Source organism: Dunckerocampus dactyliophorus, chromosome 8 (assembly GCF_027744805.1).
Source record: "Dunckerocampus dactyliophorus isolate RoL2022-P2 chromosome 8, RoL_Ddac_1.1, whole genome shotgun sequence".
NCBI lineage: Eukaryota > Metazoa > Chordata > Actinopteri > Syngnathiformes > Syngnathidae > Dunckerocampus > Dunckerocampus dactyliophorus.
In genome coordinates this window covers 28,186,101-28,209,619 of record NC_072826.1, presented here as the reverse complement: position 1 = coordinate 28,209,619, position 23,519 = coordinate 28,186,101, and the positions used below count along the sequence as shown (strand labels likewise).

Sequence of the window (23,519 nt, the reverse complement as noted above, 5' to 3'; positions counted from 1 at the left end):
ATTGGTTCGACCGTGATAAGTGATTCCTTGATTATAAATTTAATATTTTTGTCTTCTTTTTTGTAGTTAGAGCAGAGAAACCCTGTTTAGGACCTTTTAATTATCATTAGAGCCTTCTAGACATGAAATAACACCCCTTTACGCTCCTATTATAATAGACATAATAGTAGAAATATAGAATAGTACAGATATACGTTCACACGTTAGCATTGGGAGAGTTCTTTGTCCTTCTGGTTTCTGTACAGTACTGAAACTGCAGTGGCTCCTGTCTCATCAGTGTAACATTACTGGCACCGAGTGACAAGTGTAGAATACAACATATCATCACAATGTCTTCTGAATGCCTTATATTTGCATTTTAGTTCATCTAGCCATTTCTACGCTCGAAAATGTTTCATTTGGGCAAAAAATACGGATAATTTGCGTATTTTTTCGCAAGTAATAGGTCATATTCAGACACAAAACAGCGAAATTTGAAGTGCGAAGTGCCGAGGGATGACTGCTGTATGTCGGTCAATAGGAGAAGAAAGCAGATTTAGGCTGTGTGAAGTATTTTATTAAAAGGAACATACTATAGAGCCCCACTGGGATGCAATCGCATTTTAAAAGCCTCTGAAAAGAGTAGGATCCCTTTAATACATGCACACTTTTTCACTAAAAGCCTCATTAAGGGGGAAGTGCATGAAAGATTCATGGCAGAAGTCGTGTGTTGTGTTACTATTAGCGCCTGCAGATAAAAACAGAAAAATGGTAAACATGTGGGGGAGGGGAAGAGTAAAACCTCGGAGATGTGGAACTTCCTAACAAGTTTGCTCTTAACGAGCACGCTGCAAAGAACGCCATGTGCTAAATTATGGAAGTCAACAACAAAGTTTATTCAGCGACTTACTTTTTGCTTCCAGATTGGCTTCCCTGTGCAGAGCAGGTATAGTTTCCGATCACATGACCAAACCGCAGAGCCACGGGGTGGTCGCAGTTGTCCACCGTCACCACCACGACCTTCTGGTCTGAGGGACCCTGAGGCAGACCGGCCTGGTTTAAGATGGGCTGTGGAGACACACACACACACAAACACACAAACACAAATCACAGCAGCTTCATTCCTAAACGTGAGCTACAGAAGCTTTGATGGACATGTGATGATACGCACTCGCAGGTCACAATATTAGGTACACCTGTACAATTGAATGAGAGCCAAGACAGGTTTAAAAGTGAACCTTTTTCAGCTACATAGCCCCAAAATGGTGTTAGGTGGGTGTATTTAAAATGAATCTTTTGAACAATACAGTATAATAATAATAATAATAATAATAAGCATATAAATATAAAAAATAATACATAAAAAGTCATAGAATAAACATAATTGTATTTATTAGGGCTGTCAATCGCGTAAAATATTTAATTGCGATTAATTGCATTTTGTCTGTAGTTAACTCATAATTAATCACAGTAGTAGGGATGTAAATCTCTTTTTTGTAAACGATTTGATACGTAACTACAACAAAAACTACATCAAATTTTATGTAAAGGGATATCAATTTTGGAAATACGGTCCATTATTTTATTCAAAAAATAATCCCAGTTTTTGCATGTTTAATGCAGTGTTTTGTCCCACTTTGTTTGATGGTCCTTGAACGCACCTTCTAACTTTGTCCGACGCTGTACAGATACTGTATTTTCCCCCTTTTTCTTTCACCACATATTTGGTCCTGTCGTAGTTTTCACACAACACATAATAAATAAGAGAAATTACCGTAAATTTCGGTGTATAAGCCGCACCCACAAAATTAAGACAAACACCCAGATTTTGACATGTACATATGAGGCACCAGAGTCTAAGCCACACGTGTCCATGTCATAAGATGGCATACTGTGGTGCGCACAAGTCCGTGAGGACCAGACAACTCTTTGGCAGGAGCCAATCATGAGCTACGAAAAAACTCACGACGAGCTTGTCACCCCATCGGAAACTGCAGGAGATCATTTCTCAATATAACAGTCTGACTCACAACGAGGGAAAGGCTTCTTGAGACGTCATCTGTACTTCTGTGAAGAAGGTGTCGGACGTTTTGCTCCTCATCCAAAGAGCTTCGTCAGCAAACTAATAAGTGCTGGTAGCTTAGGCCTTAAATACAGTAAGAGTGGGCGGAATTGATGTGCCAACACCCTCCTTCTATTGGTTCCTTACACTAAGCCTGGGCGGAGTAGTGGTATAATCCTCTCCTGCTATTAGCACCTCCGATAAAAGGGAAGTGTCGCTCCCTGAGTTGGGTATGAACGACTCTTATACCGGCTCGTTAGCATCTATTGTTCTGGCTCGGCCCTGGCTCCACCTCATTTGCAAGACTAAGAGCTGTGGGTTTCGGTCTCAGTAACCTGCTGAACACAGGGTCCAAATTAAACCTCAAACCACCATTCCGATTCAATGATGGGTTCTGTTGTTTGACAAAAATAGCTTCCTTTACTCCTCTTTCAAACCATCTGTTTTCTTTGGCCAAAATCTTTACGTCGCTGTCCTCAAAAGAGTGATTGGTTGCTTTAAGGTGTACATGTACTGCTGATTGAGGACCACTAGAATTGTCCCTGCGATGTTGATGAAGCCTTTTTTGGAGCATTTGCTTAGTTTCCCCAATGTACATACTGTACATACATTGGGGAAACTAAGCAAATGCTAAAAAAAAAAGGCTTTATCAATGTACATACATACATCCCACCTAGAACACTGTGTTGGCCTACGCGGCTCTGTGCTTAAATGGTTCATACCATATCTCACCAACCACCAACAGGACTTTTTCAGTAATGATTAATGACTTCTCCTCTACAACCGCTCCCCTCTCTTCTGGCGTGCCCCAGGGTTCCAACCTTATTTTCACTATACATGCTACCATTGGGTCCAATCATCTCCAGACACAATATCCATTTACATTTGTATGCCGACGTCGTACAGCTCTACCTCCCAGTAATGCTCAGTGACAAGGAGGCACTAGATCCCCTCCATAGCTGCCTTCATGACGTCAAATGACGGCTGTCTCAGAATTTCCCTCATTTAAATGAAGGAAAAACAGAGTACATTGTTTTTACCCCCGATTCACCGCACAGTGAACCCAATTTTAATGCCCCCACCCCTCTTTTTGCTCCTGCTGTTGAAAACCTTGGTGTGTTTTTTGACAACAGTCTAAAGTTCGATAAGCAAATGAGTTCTGTGGTCAGAGCAAGTTTCTTCCACCTCCTGGCAAAGGTGAAGCCCTTTTTAGCAAGTACAGATCTTGAAAAAGCGATTCATGCTTTCATCAGCTCGAGGCTTGATTACTGTAATGCCCTCTACACTGGAGTAAATCAGTCCCTCCTCCGCAGGCTCCAGTTGGTACAAAACGCAGCAGCTCGCCTCCTTACTAATGCTCCAAAATACGCCCATATCACTGCAGCTCTCCGTTCTCTCCACTGGCTCTCGGTACAGTCTAGAACCAATTTTACAGTCCTTTCATTTGCGCTCAAGGCCATTAATGGCCTTGCTCCATCATACTTGGCTGCACTTTTAACTGTCCGTCACCACTCAAGGGCCCTGCGCTCTTCTCAACACACAGCATTAGAAGTCCCGAGGATGAAATACAGTGAAATGCTGCGTTTGCCCCCACACTTTGGAACTCCCTTCCACCTGCGCTACCATCTACTACAGAGTTGTCCGTTTTTAAATCTCTTTTAAAAACTCATTTATTCAGACTGGCTGATGACACATGATGATAATACAGTATGTATTTTAGTTGGGATTCTGTGCCTGTATTTTCATTTTGCTTTAGTTGTTTTTATTCTGTCTTATTCGATCTTACCCTGTTCTTATTTGCGATATCCTGTTTTTACTCTTGTGAAGCACACTGGGCACCATCGGGGTGTTGTAAGGTGCTATACAACTAAACTCTGATTTGATTTGATTTGATTTGATTTAATTGTATTGAGCGCATATCACAAAACAGCGACGCGCAAACAGGTTGAAATTGACGTCAGATGGTGTTTTATGCACAACAGACACAAAGAAAATATTTGACACTGTTTCCCCTGTTTATTCAATGTGTTTGCAGTATATTTTGATGTTGCTCTAGCTTCAAATCACTGTAGTCGACGTGACGGCACCTTTCCTGGTAGCCCTTTTTAGGAGAGTCACCTGTATCAATGCACTGTATGCAGTGCTCCCTCGCTCCATCGCCGTTCACCTTCTGTGGCCTTTTGCAGATTTTTTTTGGTGCAATTTTAGTGCTTTTATTTTTTACAGCGTATGAATGCTGTTACAGGCCGAGCCTGGCCTTTTAAGAAGAACTGCATTGTGGGAAGTTGAGTGTTGTAGTTCTGTGTTTTACCACGACGTAGCTGTGTCTCTCTCTCTACTCTCTCTTCTGTCTGCGCCGCCCATTGTCTTCTGCATCCTCATTGGCTGTAGACTATTGTCAATCAATCTCTTTTGTGCCGTCTCCTGTTGTGGTCATTGCGAGCAAACTAGCTAACCGAGTGAGCTGCTTGCTGGCCGCCAACAAAGAAGAAGAAGCTAACCGTGTGACTCTGAGCGCTGTGTGCTTGCAGGTTTTCTCCCCGACAAAACCCACAATGTCGACCAAACGGCAGAGGAAGCCGACCATCATCACACATAAAGTTAAACTTCTGTACATGCGGAAGGGCGCCATTACGGAATTAATGAATCTTCTGTTCAAGGAGGAAGACGGGGAGGAGGAAAATACGACGACAGGAGCAACATGTTTTAACAAGGACACAAAAGCGCTACGGTGGAACGGCGCCAGGAGAAAGACGCACGGTCAGAGGCGTGAAATACGCGCGAGGATAATTTCTTGGGTCCAACTTAGTAGGTTGATCATTAAAATTCAAACGAAATTTGAACTTTGAGTGTTTACACAAGAGACAAATGTGAGAAAAGTGTATGAAGTGTATGGGGAGGGGTCCTACAGCCTTAAAACATGTATAATCATTGTACAAAAATGGAGTTGGCTTCTTCGCGGATATCACTTATCTGGGAACCTATCCCCCACGATAAATGAGGGTACACTATGTACTTTATAAAGATAAAAACTAAGTTGAATGATATTTTTTGGGTTCATTTCAAAGATGTGATCTTGCAGAAAACAGATGATATCAGTTCATTTGGCCACAGTGTAAAATATCTCCCCGGCTCCGTTCAGATTGACACATTAAAAGTGTTAATGGAAAACCACACGGCTATTTTTAAGACACGTGATTATTTTTGGCTGCTCTGCGTTCACAAATAGCAGCGAGGTATACGGGGTGGCTAATAAAACATTGCATTGTTGTGCTGCATGGAGGAAAGGATTAGTCGGCAAATAATGCGCATTGTTGCTGCAAAGCTGAGCCTGATTAAACGCTGCAGCTTTGAAACTGGCAAAGATCAGCCAGAAAGATCTTTTGCTCCAAAAGCCTGCTTATTTCTGCTGCTGTTGTGTCGTTCAATAATTCATACAATAACAGCCAGAGCTAACGGCAGCGGATGGCCAGATAACACACACACACACACACACACACACACACACACACACACACACACACACAGAAGAAGAAGCAGCGAGGGTTGGCTCTCGGCAGGACATCATCTCTGTCAACAAAGGGTCGTCTTCATTGTCTGAGAGGGTTGCAACAAAAGCGGGTGTGACGGGGGTGTGCGGGAAGGTCTGCGGGGGTGGAGGATGATGATCCCATCAATAAAGGTCGCGACCTCTTTTCAAACCGGGCAGTTTCTCCGAGGTCACGTGTAGCTCCCATTAACCCCAAACACAGGTTCAAGCTGGTGCTGCCTCCCCAACAACCTCCACCAACATCTCCCGCCTCCCGACCCCCACTCACGCAGCAGGAGATCAGACTGGTCAGACAGGATTTAGTAGGAATTAGCAAAGCAAAATAGATCTACTATACTTCAACCCAGCGCCTTTACTTTGTAATGCCAGCTGTCATCTCCAAACTTGTTGCTGTCTTATCGACCCACCTTGCCTGCAGTGCCCCCCGCCCAGACCGGTGTATGAATGTGAATGAATGTTTGGTGGTGGTCGGAGAGGCCGTTGGCGTGAATTGGCAGCCACGTTTCTGTCAGTCCACCCCCAGGGCAGCTGTGTCTACAGATGTAGAGTACCTCCACCAGTGTGGCGTGAAAGGCTTTTCACTGTAAAGTGCTTAGGACATCTCAGAAGGTGCGACATAATCCAATCAGTTATTAGTAGTTTTATACTAATATAAATGATCAAAAAAATCATTACTATATAAATTCAAAATGTAATTTTTTTTTATAAAATTGATATACTTTTGATTAGGGGGTGGAGCTGACAGAAAATTTAAGTTTAAAAGTTTTAGAAAATGTATAGGATACGTATAACCCTTTTTTACAGGAACCTATTTTAGTCCCAAGAGTTGTTTTTTTATGATTTTTTAAAACAATATATATTTTTTGATAATTTAGGAACTTATGCTGCTAAAAACTATATATATATATAGCTCTTTTTTCCCCAATTTTTTATTTATTTTTATTCATTTTTCCTTATTTTTGGGTAAACCTATTTTTTCCCAATAATATTTACATATATTTTCATAATTTATCAACTTATCAACCTAATTTATATTTTGTGTTTTTTTTTGTTTTAAATAAAAGGCACTATTATGACAAAAATTGCCGCCCCAAAAAAGAAAAACGAATAAAAACCTGTTTACGTCTGATTCGGGGTGGGACTGATTAAAATGTTTAAGATTTGAAAGTGAAAAAAATGAATGAATATGCTTAATACAGCGTTTTTTCTGCAGGGATCCACTTGGTTCGTGGTGAGCTTGTTCAGTCGACGGCTTCTTTTATTTTTCCACCGTGTTACAAATTTGTTGATGATGAACAAGGCAAACACGGCGTTTGAATCAGCCAACGGTGAAATCATCCCACATGTTCTTTTGGTTCTTCTGCTGAAAGGTCCGGAACAGGCAGCGCTCCAGATTGGACGCTCCTCCGCTGACCTCTGCTGTCATCCGTCACGGCTGTTGACTGGCCAATGAGGACTGACTGTCAGGACGACATCGGGCCACACAAAGCCCCGTCCTGTCAGCGCTGATTGGAATGTACATATTTGCTCAAGTCCACAACGGGAGCATTATGGGAATATGAGTTCCGTGACACAAAAGGTGGACACGCAGGGAAATATGCGATCAAAGATTGACTGGAAACGCCATAGCAACAAGAGCGCGGGGCCCTGAAGCGCCGCCGTTCAAAGCCCGAGTCAATACTTCTCCCGGCTTTTCTTCTGCTGCTCTCCTCAACACAGAGCGGGGCACCTTCCCCGGGGCCGCATCATTCACTGCCCCGCGGTCCCAAAGGAAGCGGAGCCACGCACAAAGGCGGCGGTCATTGCCATTCTCCACAGCCCCCGCTTAGCATGAAAGCCACATTTCAATCTAAAACCCCTCCCCGACACGCTGCCCCACCCCCTGCAGATAGGGACGGGTCACCGTGGGATACCTCCAGTGGGAGGACTTTCTACCTCTGGCAGCAGCAGGACGAGGCAGAGGTGGAGCGATGTTTTGTTTTTCAAAAGTCTTGGTGCACACATCTTCATGAATTACTGTACTGACACAAATATAAGAGCACCCAAGGAAAAATCTGATTCCAAATGAAAAAGGATACCATGTTTCTTAGTAGGTGCGGGCGACGGATGGATCCAAATATTCACTCATTCAATCCCAGCCATTTCTCAAAAGACAACCCCTTCAGGAGCGGCCATTTTAGACCATTTTGACTGATCTTTCAAGGCACACGGAATAGAATAGACCAGGAAGTCTGGACCTCCCGACTGAGACTGCTGCCCCCGCCACCCGGACCCGGATAAGTGGATGGAAATGGATGGATGGATGGCATTCAGAAGGTCATCAACAGATTTTCTATGCTCTAACTGCAAAAAGATTTGATTTCTGAGTATGGAATCCTACTTTGTGGAAATTCACTTATCACGGTCGGGTCCGGAACCAACTAACCACGATAAAGAAGGGATGACGTAACATACACAGCCAAGGTTGTCAATAGGTGGACCGCAGTCTGGATGTGGACCCAGGTGTGATTCTATATGGACCCAGAGCTATTATTAGATGCTTCTATTGCTGCATGCACATGTTTTTCTGTGTTCTATTTTTAACTTGCAGTAAAATGACTGTCATACAGTAGATGGTATTTTACATTGACGTGTGTTGATATCGCCTGGAGTCTTCCTCAGAAGTGAATTCTAACGCGATGCTTGATGATAATCGAGTTACATTTTAATAAAATGCACGGCAGTGTCGATGTGCACTAAAAATGTTCTTCCTCTTTCCAGAGTAGCCATTTTTAGCTTTTGTAACAGGTTGACTACAGAGTCTTTAATAGCTAGTTGTCCAAAAGACAACGCTTAAACGCCCCCTTTCATCACTGCTGCGGCCACAGTCATGCTATCATAGACGCTGAATAGAGAATGTGCACGAGGACGGGGTGTTGGGGGGGTCATTATGATGCAAAGTGGCTTCCTCAAAGTGACTGGGAATGCAAGGAGACAACAGATAGCGCACATTCCTTACTGATTGAGATGTTGAGTCGTTGGTATGGAGAAAAATGGATGAGTCGCAACGTCTTCAGTCCAATCTGTCTGCAAAAGTAATGCCTGCCCCCCCTCTCTCGCCCCTCTCCCCATCCCCAACTAAATCAAACCTACCTTGTTGTAGTAGTGGATCTCCACCGCGTGCCACTGGCCGTCGCTGACTCCGCCCACAACGAAGGGTGATACGGTGGTCTTGGTCTCGCCTGTGGAAACAAGAAGGTTAAAAAAAGAAGAGATTTGAAAAGACCAAAGAAATAATAAACTACAGCATTGGGAGTGTTTGTGTTTTTTTACCTGCAGAGAAGGTCACCTGAATCTGCTCACTGATGATCTCCATGGCGATGAAGTCGTGTTTCTCATTGAAGCGGCCGTTGTACAGCAATAAACCGTTGGGCTCTTTCGTGGCGAATCTGCACGGGGGGAAAAATACCCTAAAAAATTACATTTACATTCTACAACAAAATTAAACAGATACAATTATTTAAAAAAATACTGTTTAGTATTTTAATTTTTGTATTTATTATTTTTGCTGTGTGGTACATTTTGTTAATTTCTTTTTGCTATGCATTTGTATATATTTGTATATATACATAAATATAATATTTATATAATATCTAAATATATAATATGTATATATAATATATGTATTTATTGTATTTATTATTTTACTCTAATATTTAAAATATAATATAGTATAATTATTTTATTTATTATAATATATATACATATATAGGGCCACACGGTAGCCTAGTGGTTAGCATGTTGGCCATATTTTTGAAAATAATTATTTTAATCAAATAAAAAAATACAATTATTTAGAATTAAAAAAAAATATTTAATAATTTTTGTTTATAATTTTTGATACATTTGATTAATTTGTAATTATTTGCTAACAATTGTTGAGTTTTATATATTACTCAATTAATATATTAAATAGATTAATAAAGTATAATAATATTTGCACCATACAAATATGCACATTAGCTCTCAATAAGGTCATCGAATCTTACTTTTATGAATTCCCACATGGTATTAGCATTTGGGAGCAAATATGAGGTGAAAGAAAAAGGGTAAAAATACAGTATAGTAGTCTATCTGTGCAGTGTGGGACAAAGTTAGAAGGTGCGTTAAAGGACCATCAAGCAAAGTGGGACAAAACGCCGGTGGTGTTAAACATGCAAAAACTGGGGGATTTTTAAATGTTTATAATTTTTTAGAATAAAATAATGGCCCATATTTCCAACATTGATATCCCCTTTACATCAAATTTCATGTAGTTATCGTTTACCACAAACATTTACATCCATACTTAGTGGGGACAAAAACTTACTTCTATCTGCCATTAAGTGCAATTAACTATGCGTTAACTATGGGCAAAAATATTTTAATCAATCGACAGCCCTAAAAATTATACAATAAAATAAAACATACAACATAATTAAAAAAAAAAGATATTTGGTATCTTGTGTGTTTGCCAAGTTAGTTCGAGTTCCACTCATGTACTGCAACACCTTTTCCCGGCGGGTTTCTAAAGACTAAACACCCGTTGGGCGCAACATTGGTTCCACCTGCACAATCTTGTGGGCTCCAAAATATTAGCAAGAGCTCTCTGCACTGGATGTCCATCATGGAAACAATGATTACAGCACCCTTGTTTCTTCACTGTCTTGTTCATTTGAATGCCTGATGCAACTAAACGTACCTTTTGTTTGGACAAATAGAACAATGACAACAAAAATACCTCTTAAGAGTTACATGTTTTGTCAGTACAGTGCTAAACTTCAGTGATTTTGGTTGTTATCAAGACATCAGCCATATTTGTTATCATCATTACACTATTATTATTTGTTCAAACAAATGTACCTTTAGTCGTATCGGGCATTAAAATGGATCAATAAACTGAAGAAACAAGGATGGACGCTCCAGCCGCAATAATAAACATATCACGTCAGTCCAAAATGATCATTATTATGTTGCTAAAGGCACAATTCACCTTATACCTCGTACACAATACATCAAAAGAAAAACCAAGCTGTGGGTCGTATTGTGGACAACCCTGGCTTAGAGCGCGATGATGACGCTCAAGATGAAAGCCCCGTCAGCTTTAACAGAGATGATAACAGATGACAGCACAAATGAAGATCCCGCAGGCAGCTGGAGGACAAGTTTAAAACAGAGAGAGAGAGAGAGAGATGTGCAGGACAAGACGGGATGAAGATGAAGACATCTGTCTGCCATGAATAATGATTGGCACGTTAAACAACACACAGATGAGAAACTAGGACGACGTCAACGTTGCAGAGTGGGTGGGAGGTGATGGTGAATAAGTGTGTGTGTGTGTGTGTGGGGGGGTGTACTAGTGCACAAGGGGAGGAAACGAGCGTGCAGCTTCACTGCATCGCTGTCTATCTGGGATGTGTGAAGCAATGAATAATGCTGATATTTCTTATCATACTCATTCTCACATGGTCTCATATCGCTATGTAAGGGAACCCATACATCTGAAACACTCAAACCACGGTAACAAACACGCTTTGTACAGCTGCACTCATTCACAACTTATGATTCATTTATCTTTCATCTCTTTATTCATTTTATTTTCCAAGTATTTATTTAGTTATCTTTTTTTTTAAATTATTTATTCATTTGAATAATTTTTTTCTCCCTCCCCTTCTTTTCATCGCTGACTAAGCTAGCGATCTATTGTCACACATCCTCTACTTTTTCTCTCCCAATTAGAAAATGGTGACATTAAAATTTGTGTATTCATTCATCTAAAATATTTGTATTTACCTTCATTTAATTGATTTGGTACGTATTTATTTGATATATTTATTTATTTAATATATATATATACTGTGTGTATATATATATATATATATATATATATATATATATATATATATATATATATATTTATTATTACATGTTTTATAAAGATTTATAAATATTATTAGTATTATAAATATTTGTATTTACTTGATTCTATTTTGCACTTGTTACTTATTTATTTTTATTCATATATTATTCATTTATTATTCACCACTCTGTTTTTCCTTTCATCACTGAATGAGCTATCTATCTATTGCTACACATCCTCTATTTATTTACTTTAATGATATTTTCATTTATATTTATTTATTTATTTGACATGCATTTTTTAGTAGTACCCATTTATTATGACATCATTTCATTTATTATTACATTTTTATTTATTATTCTAAAGTTCTTTACTACTGTTTATCACTCATATTAAATATTATTATTTTTTATAGATTTTTTTCTTTTTAAAAAAAATACATTTGTATTAAAATGTGATTTATTTGTTATTTACTGACTTTTTTCTCTTTCTTTTAGCATGTGTGAAACAAATAAATCCATTAGCATTAGCAAGTTTCAATGCAAGCTCCCAGACAACATGAGCAGCTGCCTGCCCCCTCTTGAAGTCCCCAGGGGGTGTGATGCTGCACCGTCTATATCCATGTACTGTACAAGTACGCGATGCTATGGGTGCAGCATTCTTAAAGCGGGGAGGAGCCGCGGGGCGCTCCACTGATGGACTGCTTACTCAGAAAAGCCCAAATCGGCACCTCGGAGGAGATGCCGTGGAAGGTTAAAAATGCTCTCAAATGACCTCTGCAGTCAGAAAAGAAAATGCACAATGCTAAAATAACGATCCTTCCTCCTCTGCGGCATCCTATCCAGTCTTTGACATGTCCATTTAAAAGGCAGCACTATACCTTGCCCCCCTCCAGGCCCTGGGAACTATGGGGGTAATCAGCTGAAAGTAACCACGCACTCATCTGGCATGGCTGTGCGTCGCATTAGGCTGCCATCAGTAAAAAAAACAACCAGTCTGCCCGTATGTGGGGAACCGTGTCACGCTATGCTAACACGCAGGAAGACGTGTGCAGCGGGGGGGAAAGAAGACGCGACCTTCATGCGTTTGTGCTGTATAGGGTATACCTTGTAATATTATTATTATTGTTGTTTTTGTTACTTTTAATATTTTTTATGCTTTGGCTTTTAACCCAGCATGAGCGTCGTGTGGTCTCTGTTTTTATTTTTATTTATTTTATTTGAATTTTGATTTGAATTGTGTTTAGGTTGATCTTGTGTTTTTATTTGTATTTTAGCTACTATGTAGCATTTTGTGAAACATAAATTGTTTTTAAAATGTGCTTAAAAAAAAGTGGATCGGATGTTACGATGACATTAGCTGCGTTATTTCTGCCATTTTCTTTATTTTTTATTATAAAAAACAGAACACTCAAAAGCTTAGACTTGCTCATGTTCTTAAATGAGAAGGTGTCTCCAAGCATTTGATTGGTACCAGACCCGACCGTGGTAAGGTAGGATTCCCAAATGAGATATTTTCGTAGTGAGAGCATAGAAAACCTGTTTATGACCTCCTAAATATAATATGTAACATAATTAGAGCCCTCCAGACATGAAGTAACACCCCTATATTTACCGTTACACTCCCATTACCCAATATAGTAGACATAATACGAGAAAATAAGACATATTAGACATAAATAAGACATAATATCTCATGTTAGCATGGGGTGAGTTCCTTGTTGTTGTTTTTTTTTTACTTCCTGTTCTGGCCTAGTTAGCATGTTGGCCACACCGTCAGGAGATCTGGAAGAAGATTTATACACTGTATATAGTTATATTAAAAATCTTGATTGACGTTGTTTTGCGGAATGGTGCACGCCTAATGCTATGCTACGCTGTGATGCATGCAGTCAAAACTCAGCCTTGACCAAACAAAACGCACGGCAAACTGTGTCTGCGTGTAAACAGCGTGCGCATTCTCATCTGTCCATCATAACACGAGCGTGTTCCCAGGCGAAACCTGATCGGCAGCGGTTCAAGTGACACGGCTACCGCCTCGGGGCTCTCGGTATCGGCACCTTTTGCTTTGCTGCTTCCCTGACCCGCCGCTGAAATGTAGAGCACTTTCAAAACTGGTCGGAGCAGTTGTTCATCAAAAAAAACAAAAACGACGGTCATCCGAGCCAGGCCTAAAGGAAGGCCGAGTCCCTAGAGCTCACGAGGGGGACATTAGATCCACCTGCAGACGATGCCGGGGTCAACTACTGCCTGACAGGTGAGGAGATCATAGTTCGTAGATCGTAGTTGTCATGTTCCCAGTGATGCCATCTGACACGCTTGATGACGCCTGTTGAGCTTTTATCAGCCACTACATGGCTTCACATGAAAGATGGCTCTTCCGCTCAGCATCTGGCAACTTTTCAAGCAGGAAAACCTCATCTTCTTCTTCCGAGGACGCGGCAATGCAGCCAACACGCGGCACTTCAACTCTACTGCACTCCTTACTGTAGCTTAGCGCGGGTTCTGCTGCTATTTTCAGGCCGGGTTCTAGAATGTGACATAGAAGCGGCCCTACAGAAGAAGCGATACTGAGAGGCGTGTGGAGGTGGATGAATCACTCTGCAAAGAGCCGCGGAAACAGGCAGGTGATACAGGTGGCACGCGTGATGTAGGTGAATTTACAGCTGATTTACTGAAAACGATACGGTTGATGCGAGTGATGTCAATGTCGTGATACAGGTGATGATGCACAACATGCTAGAGATACAGGTGATGTGTAGTTTGTGATATACGTACGTGATAGCGATACAGGTGATGATATACAGGTGGTACAGGAAATGTAGCTGATGGAAGTGATGCACCCCATCTGAACAATTCATCTAGATGATGTGCATGTATGTGATATAGGCCACACAGACGATACAGGTGATATGGACGAGCTTACGTGAGCGAGACGGTGAAGTGGAAGCGTTGACGGAGGCCCTTGAAGGTGAGGAAGGAGTGCGGGGGGAAGTTGCGTGTGGTCATCTCGCAGTAAGGTCTCTCATAGCCACCGGCTGGACACTCGCATTTGAAGCCGCCGACCAGGAGGTTCACGCACACGCCGGCGTTCTTGCAGACGCCTGGAGCACAGCGGCCCGAGCGGGACGACAGATCGCAGCGCTCTCCTAGGACACAGATGGAGGAAGGGAGCGTTATATATGGCAGGGGTGTCCAAAGTGCGGCCCGGAGGACCATTTGCGACCCCGTGGCTGTTTTTTCATTGGCCCACGGCACATTGTAAAAATATAATTTAACATGAAAATAAATCAAATGGCCCTCCGAGGGTAACCATAACTGCGATGTGGCCCACAGTTGGACGCCCCTGCTTTAGGGGGCACTTTTAACCACTGAATGTTTGTTTCAGAGCTGCTGGACTGCGCATCCAGTTAGTGGACGTGAATCCACATGAAACTCCGTCATCGGCCGGGGCTGCACACATCTACTGTGATATTGTGAAGGAATTCCTGGAAAGGATACTGCTAAAATAGATTTTACGTCCCACCTGTGGGACGTCTCCGCCCCGTGGGCCGCTAAGCTGCTGTTGCCAGGTGAGTGTGGCAACGGTGTGACAAATGCGCACACACATCTCCTGATCAATAATTCAAACGAGTCAACATACGCCGGGGATGTTTGCTGCCGGGCGTGAATCATCAAGGCGGCAAATTGTGCAGAAGTTGCGCTGGGCTGGTGGATGTTTGTTTGATGCATGCATGCATGCGTGATCAATGCAAATGCATTAAATTATGGATTTAAAAAGACGTCAGTCAAATGCCGTTTTGTTACTCGCTCAAAGCTTCACAAACGCGAGAATATTAAAGACGGGAAACAACCTCATGAAACATTGAGAGTCAGGATTTATGCATCATAAATTAAAGCCTCACAGTGCAGCAGGAAGTAAAACAGTCGATGCGTTGCAGAAATCGACATTTCCTCCGGGAAAACCACAACCTACAAGGGCGCTGTCGGGCTGCTAGGTAACGCAGGAGCTCATCCCCTTTGGACTCACAAGAAGCTGAACTTTAATTACAGCAGTTCAAACACAGGCTGTCATCATGAAAGGATGTGGTCAGTGTGCTTATAGAGCTTGAGCCAATGCAGCTTAGAACTGTTTAGGTGGAGGATTTTGCATTTTCCTGAAACATTAGAAACAGCTTAGTGCAGTTGGACAACACTGCAAACTACAACCACATTAATGAGGTACTTCATGTTGGTATAGCCCTCACATTTCAGCAAGCATTTTATTATATCCCCTTAAGGGGTATGGATATACTTTAGAGTAGTCAGTGTACAGCTTGTATAGCAGTTTAGATTTACTATCCGCTGAAAACGAGTCAACACAGACATTGTTGTCTAATTACAGTAGTGTGAAAAAGTGTTTGCTCCCTTCCTGATTTCTTTTTTTTGTGCATGTTTGTCACACTTACATGTTTCAGATCATCAGACAAATTTAAATATTAGTCAATGACAACACAACTGAACACAAAATGCAATTTTTAAATGAAAATTTTTACTATTAAGGGAGAAAAAAAAATACAAATCAACATGGCCCTGTGTGGAAAAGTAAAAAGGTTATAAAGCCATTTCTAAAGCTTTGGGACTTCAGCAAACCACAGTGAGAGCCATTATCCACAAATGGCCAAAACATGGAACAGTGGTGAACCTTCCCAGGAGTGGTTGGCCAACCAAAATGACCCCAAGAGCGCAGCGACAACTCATCCAAGATGTCACAAAAGACCCCAAAACAACATCCAAAGAACTACAGGCCTCACTTGCCTCAGTTAAGTTCAGTGTTCATGACTCCACCATAAGAAAGACACTGGGCAAAAACGGCCTGCATGGCAGAGTTCCAAGACCAAACCCACTGCTGAACAAAAACAACATTAAGACTTGTCTCAATTTTGCCAGAAAACATCTTGATGATCCCCAAGACCTTTGGGAAAATACTCTGTGGTCTGACAGAGTTGAAAAGTTGAACTTTTTGGAAGGGTTGTGTCCAATTACATCTGGGGTAAAAGGAGCGCCACATTTCAGAAAAAGAACATCATAGCAACAGTAAAATACGGTGGTGGTAGTGTGATGGTTTGGGGCTGTTTTGCTGCTTCAGGACCTGGAAGACTTGCTGTAATAAATGGAACCATAAATTCTGCTGAAGGAGAATGTCCGGCCATCTGTTGGAGACCTCAAGCTGAAAGCAACTTGGGTTGTGCAGCAGGACAATGATCCAAAACACACCAGCAAGTCCACCTCTGAATGGCTGAAGAACAACAAAATGAAGACTTTGGAGTGGCCTAGTCCAAGTCCTGACCTGAATCCTATTGAGATGCTGTGGCATGACCTTAAAAGGGCGCTTCATGCTGGAAAAGCCTCCAATGTGGCTGAATGATAACAATTCTGCAAAGATGAGTGGGCCAAAATTCCTCCACAGCGCTGTAAGAGACTCATTGCAAGTTATCACAAACGCTTGATTGCAGTTGTTGCTGCTAAGGGGGGCCCAACCACTTATTAGGTTTAGGGGGCAATCACTTTTTCACACAGGACCATGTAGGGATGGATTTTTTTTCTCTCTTAATAATAAAAAGTTTCATTTAAAAACTGCATTTTGTGTTCAGTTGTGTTGTCATTGACTAATATTTACATTTGTTTGATGATCTGAAACATGTAAGTGTGACAAACATGCAAAAAAATAAGAAATCAGGAAGGAGGAAAAACATTTTTCACACCGGTTTCCGGTACTCTGGTTTCCTCCCACATTCCAAAAACGTGCATGTTAGGTTAATTGGAGACTCTAAATTGTCCATAGGTATGAATGTGAGTGTGAATGGTTGTTTGTCTATATGTGCCTTGCGATTGGCTGGTGGCCAGTCCAGGGTGTACCCCGCCTCTCGCCCGAAGTCAGCTGGGATAGGCTCCAGCATACCCGCGACCCTAATGAGGATGAGGGGCATAGAAAATGGAAGGATGGATGTATACAGTAAATATAAAAGAACCACAAAGAAGTAATAAAAAGCAGGATTCCCCATGTTGTTCAGCAGCTACAGAATGACTCAGCCCAGCAAAAATATTTCACTCTGTGCTTCTGAAAAAGTGGTGAACATGACAATTTCTTCTTGTGCCGTTTTTTTCTGCCTGGTACCATCTGGCAACGCCTACACACTTACACATCCAAGCACCATTACTGCAGAATTATTCCTCTGATTGTTTGTCCAACTTTAACTGCTGCACTTATCTCGCCGAAAGACGCAAGGTGAGCGCTTTGATGGAATCCAACACAAGCTGAAATAATACGAGGAATAAAGCCGCATGAGCGAGCGTGGCAGGATGACAGCTTCCACACCCCACTAATGGGTGAATATAGCCTGCAACACTGCTGCTTTCACTGGGGAAAAAAAATCCGCCCACTTTCACCCACTCACACATTTCACGCTTTTCCCCTCCTCCCTCCTGTTGAAAGCACCCACAGTTCAGCTCCGGCACCCACAGCCGTGCACGCGAACATGTAAGTGCCACTCAACCTGGTGACAGGGCCCCTCCCACACACACTCGGACGCTATTTCAGGTGATGGAAACCTGCAGCAGGTGAAACTAAATCTGTTTGAGGAGGAATCAGAGCAGCAGTAATCATTTATTTCATCAAGGAAGTCCCATAATATGAGCCCACCAATATTATCGGCCAACAATGGCATGAAAATGAGATTTCAGATCATGACTATATTGTTTTTTCTGCCCATAATGATATCGGGGTGTGAGTGACACCTCATTAAACTGCACCGTCCTCCACACAGCAAGGCTGAGCTTCAAATTCACGGCTTCGCTCTACCATGGTTTTTCTAAAATATATGAATGAATACATCATGTTGTTTTGTGCTTTAGTCCAAACAAATGCATATAAACTGTACGTATTTTTTGCCTAAATGAAGCCTTTTCAAGCATAAAAATGGCTAAATGAACTAAAATACACATATAAGGCATTCAGAGGATGAATAATGTAGTATTCTACACTGGTCACTACTGTAGGTGTCAGTAACGTTGCTGTAATGTTGGGTGAGACACACAAGCACCAGACTTGATCGCCAGAACAGCAAGCTTTTATTGCAGGTTTGAATTATCTGACAACAGGCACAATAATCCCCAACACGGGCTACTGTTGCAGCCACACGGAGCCCACTAGGGGACATGGTGGAAGACAACTTTTGGCAAGCTCTCGCAAAACTTTGAGTTATCTCGCAAGACTTTCTAAAGTATGTGAAGCTGCACTACAGCTTGCCTTCACACAGCGAAAATCGGTTGCAAATGCATCACTTAATTTCCATCGTCAGCTTTTGCGCAACCCTTACTGCACAATTGTAGAGGTATACGGTAATACCGTAACTTGTAAACCCTCCTGCTAGCTTGACGTTGACGTTCTCCTCCGATTTCGGTTCAACATTTGCCATAACATTTCCACTTGCGTGCACTGCTTGTGTGCATGTCGGAAACTCAAAGAATGTGCTGCTCCTAATTTGAAGATTCAACGCAAACATCCGCTACTAGCTGACGTTGACACAGCAGCATTTCAATCACAGTTTGGACTTTGTGCCTCCTAAATGTCATAGCTTCTCAGCTAATTCCCGATCAAAGTGTCACCTTTGAGGTTTAACAGCTGAATCTGAGAAATGATGTCGCTGGTGTAACAACTTGGAGCACGACGTCCTGCAGTGATGTACTGTATGTCGTAATAAGTCGCAATACTTTTGTGAAATCTCTTTTTTTTTTTAACCCAAAATGATTTTCTCCCACGTCCCCACAGGGCTCCGTACGACCATAATCCACGCCAAGCTAAATCTCAACCATGGCCTCCCAACATCACTTCCTGTCCGCCCCCCACTCAGCTTCCATAGCACCGGAACACATTTACAGCAACACACATGAGCACAAATCTTATTTATGTCCTAGATGACTTATTTTCTCTTATTATGTCTACTATATTGGGTATTAGGAGTGTAAATGTGACTACAGGGGTGTTATTTCATGTCTAGAGGGCTCTGATAATGTTAAAAAACGTATTTAGAAGGTTCTCTATGCTTAAATTACAAAAATATTCCATTTATATATCAGGACATATTATGGTTGCGTCCGGAGCAATAAACAAGGAATAAGTGTGTGTCCACAGTCTGGAATTATTTCCAGGTTTTGCCTTTAGATTGTAAATATGCAATCTGCAATGACTGTAATACTGTAATTGAATAACATCACGTAATATGTCAGGAAAACTGCCTAATCCAGTCCTTATTTCATGCAAATGTTCTTTACTGCACCGCCTTTGCTCTCATGAGAAAAATACCAGCTTGCTAAGCAAACCACAATCAAATGCACATCAAGTACCTTTCTTTTAAACATTTTTGGTCAGAACACCAAGTGTGAAGGCAACCTAAGCTACCCTTACTGTAGGCTAGGTGGGTGCTGCTGTTTTGGTTACCAACAGTATTGAAATTAAAGTCATTCACTGTAGTACGTGTCAAACTCAGGCCTGGGGGCCAAATCCGGCCCACGCTGCAATTTCATCCAGCCCGCAAACTAGCCCTGAGTTGGACCTTATCAAACAAAGTCCTTATAGTGACCTGCGTTATTAAACCATTCCTCCGGTGCAAACTACTCCTCTGGCAGTTTCATTTAAAAGTGGAAACAATATTGTATATAGCACAAAAATCACAACCATTCTTAAAAAGGGTGCCAGATTCAGACCAAAAGTCAAAATAATTTAACTGTACATGACTAAAAACGGCATCACTTTAACTTTTACACCTTGTCTGCACAAAATAACACCTTAAAGAGGCATAAGCCAGTCAAAAATGATCACTTCGACTACAGCAAAGCATGCTGGGAAAGGCGTAATCTGCCCATTCCACAGCTGCTAACTCTTCCTATAGTTTGGTGTGGCATTTGGGGGGCAGGTTAACTAGCCAAAACGCGGGACACGTGGCCGTGAACAGTGGTTGGATTTGTCGGACTGGATGGATTACATTAACACACTCGCCTGCCAATTAATTGACATATGGCATCCATTGCAGTGGAGAAAATGGATTCAATTATCTTAACAGTGAAGACAGACGCTTTCATGCATCTCTCGCATCGGAGTTCTTAGACGATGTATATGTATCATTATGTAAATTCAAACGGGGTAAATAAACATAGCTCATATGTAATAAAGCAATTAGCACCGTGCTTCAAAGGGTACAAGTCAGGTTTTGACCAACTTAACCTTCCAGTAAACAGGAAGAGGCGGACTCCCTTGATGTGCATAATGTCCTGATTAGCATATATTGCGTCTCTTCCTGCTAAAACTCTTTGGGCTTCTCTTAATATGTACGTCTTTAACCCTGAAAAGGTTGGACTGCATATTCCTGCAGCTGTTCAGCAGTGCTGCTGCCAAGAGTAATAAATTATTCCCACATTATCGCACTCCTAACGGAAGCTGCCGTCTCGGCATACGGTTTATACGCCGCGCATTTAACAGCCAGGACCTCACAGGAGCGCGTTTCTGCCGCGGCTCAGGATAGACGCTCAAGTGTGGGAGTGAACACCTTTGCAGGTGAAGCCTGCGCAACTTATTTATAGACGTGCTGGCACGCAAGTGGGCAACACAGCTGCAGGAAGCAAGCAGACTTGTTTGCTGCCGACGGAAAATGCTCGGATTCAGATCCAATTCCATTTTAAACGTGTTTTGTTTTGAGGTTTTTTTGAGGAAGAAGTGCAGAAAATCATGATGCGCAGTCGGTTCCCTCAATGAACCCCAGCCGCTCCATCGAGGCGGCACTCATGCAGCCCCCCACGACTGTAGGCAAGACACAATTATTTTGGTATTTAATAACGGCTGTGTGATGACTTCACATTGTTCTTTTCTGAATTTTTTGGGGCAAAATTGTATTTCTGCTATGTAACGAGAGCTAATATAAAACAAGCTGTGGGCCGCAGATGGCCCTTGGGCCGCAGTTTGAACACCACTGCTTTAATAAAGCCTGGATTGTGCTGCTACGCCGGCTCACTCTTCCCCCTTCAAACCTTCCTGCTGGCTTAACGTTGACGTTCTCCTCTGATTTGCCATAAAAGTGACTGAGATTCAGCTCTGTCTCTCTTTAATTGCCGTTGTTCACTCGTGGCAAAAGAAGGTAACATGCTAAATGCATAGAAGCATAATTCTGCCATAAACCTGAAAGGAAAACTGCCCTTTTTTTGGAATTTGCCCGTCATTCACAAACCTTATGTGAGACATGAACACACTCGTCTTTCGTCTTTCTGGGCATTCTAAAGATATAAAAACAGCTAAAAAGAGGCAGCTAACAACACATAATGGGACGCACCAATTCTGCCTATAAAACCTTGTGAAAAAACGTCCAAAACGCTCCAACAACGCTCCATTTACATAATGTGACCTGCATATTAACCAAGCTACATACTGTAGTTATTGTAGGCGCTCATGCCGAAGAACTACTGTTCTGGCGTAGTGACACCTCGCCACACCACTACTTGTAACTAGCTTCACCACACACTCGCTCACAGCGCCTCAGGCCACTAGCGAAAGGTAACGCCACATGTTGCAGCTGCCGCCAATGCTGCTGTGTTTTGTAGGCAGAATAGATGTGCCCCATTACGTGCATCATGAACTGCCTCTTTTCAGCAGTTTTTATGTCTTTAAAACGCACGGGAAAAGACAAAGACGTGTGTTCATGTCTCACATCAGGATTGTAGTTGATGGGCAAAATTCCCTCCAAAAATGCAGCTTTCCTTTAAAGGTGAATGAGATGTGTTTTCCGCAAAAAAAGTGCATCATTTTGGACAGCAAAAGACACGATTGGGCAGATTTTCCCACAAGTAACTTTTTTAAAACCAAAAAACTGAATTTGCGAGTACATGAACGTTGAATTGAGAATATGCAGTGATCCACCGTACTGCCATGCAAGCTGCACAATGACTACTCTACAGTCGTCCCTCGTTCATTGCGGTGAGTTGGTTCCAGACCCAACCGTGATCAATGAATTTCCACTGCATATGATTGATAATAAATAGAATATTTTTGTAATTTGAGCATAGAAAACCTGTTCATGACTTTCTAAATAAGGTTTTTAACATTATTAGAGCCCCATAGACACTTTCACACTCCTATTATTCATTGTTTACACTACATTGCGCAATTCTTATGTTGCAGGGACTCGAGGCAAACCGCTAGCCAGCTAGCAAGTTAACAAGCTAGCACGCGAGCTAACCAGTTAGCCTTGAAATTATTTCTTCTAAACTTAAGAAGCCAAAAACATACCACTTCCACACAGAATGGGAGGAGAGATTTTTTTCACTCTATCGTGTCGGACATGCCATGGCTGACTTCATGACTTCATGCAGTGTTAAGGTAATGTAATGTAACGTAAGCTAATGTCTCAATGTTTTGTGTCATTACTGCCACCTAGTGGCCAGGAGACTATATATCATTTGTATTTCCAAATGTTTTGACTAATAATAGAGCATAGTCTACCACGAAACAGCCATCATTTAAAAATTCATTAATTTCTGGAAAAACTCGATATCGCGAGGGATCGATAATGGATGGCTGTATATACATTTTGCCAAACCCAGTCAATCCTCGGTTTTTGTACGCCCCAATTTTCATATGAATTGGTTTTCCTCTAAAATGGTTGCCTAAATTTTGCCTTGTTTTTTGTACAATATTGCGGGTAGCAAATTAACACGTTTGCCCTGTACTGTATCGTTCTGTATCAGTTCTGTATCTGTTCTGTATCGTACTGTATCGCTCAGCCAAATCCAGTACCCGAACAGAGCACCCTGCACGTTGCTGACTCACCAGCCGTGCATTTTTTTTTATTGCGTGTGACTGCAGTGCCAGCAATTTGCTAAAGGTGAGAAACACCACTGAATTCAATTTGAGCAGGATGTACGGGGGGGGGGGTCTCCACACCAACGATAACTCTCATTCATTCGTCATTTATCATTATTTCACAGTTTTCTGCATGTAAAACTATAATTATTCTCTATAATATG

General features: G+C 41.8%; 1 protein-coding gene across 6 annotated transcripts in view; it reads right to left on the bottom strand.

Moving 5' to 3' along the window:
* celsr2 (cadherin, EGF LAG seven-pass G-type receptor 2) overlaps positions 1-23,519 on the bottom strand; it is a 94,549-nt gene that overhangs the window by 25,066 nt on the left and 45,964 nt on the right. For all 6 annotated transcript variants that reach the window (XR_008572222.1, XM_054784413.1, XM_054784414.1 and 3 more), the window contains exons 3-6: positions 14,395-14,617; positions 8,904-9,019; positions 8,724-8,812; positions 890-1,047 (exon numbers count right to left, since the gene is read on the bottom strand). Coding sequence is in view for 5 of the 6 variants with exons in the window: in XM_054784413.1 (XP_054640388.1) it covers positions 890-1,047; positions 8,724-8,812; positions 8,904-9,019; positions 14,395-14,617 (586 nt within the window). In the remaining variant the exon portion in view is untranslated. The remainder of the gene's footprint in view (positions 1-889; positions 1,048-8,723; positions 8,813-8,903; positions 9,020-14,394; positions 14,618-23,519) is intronic.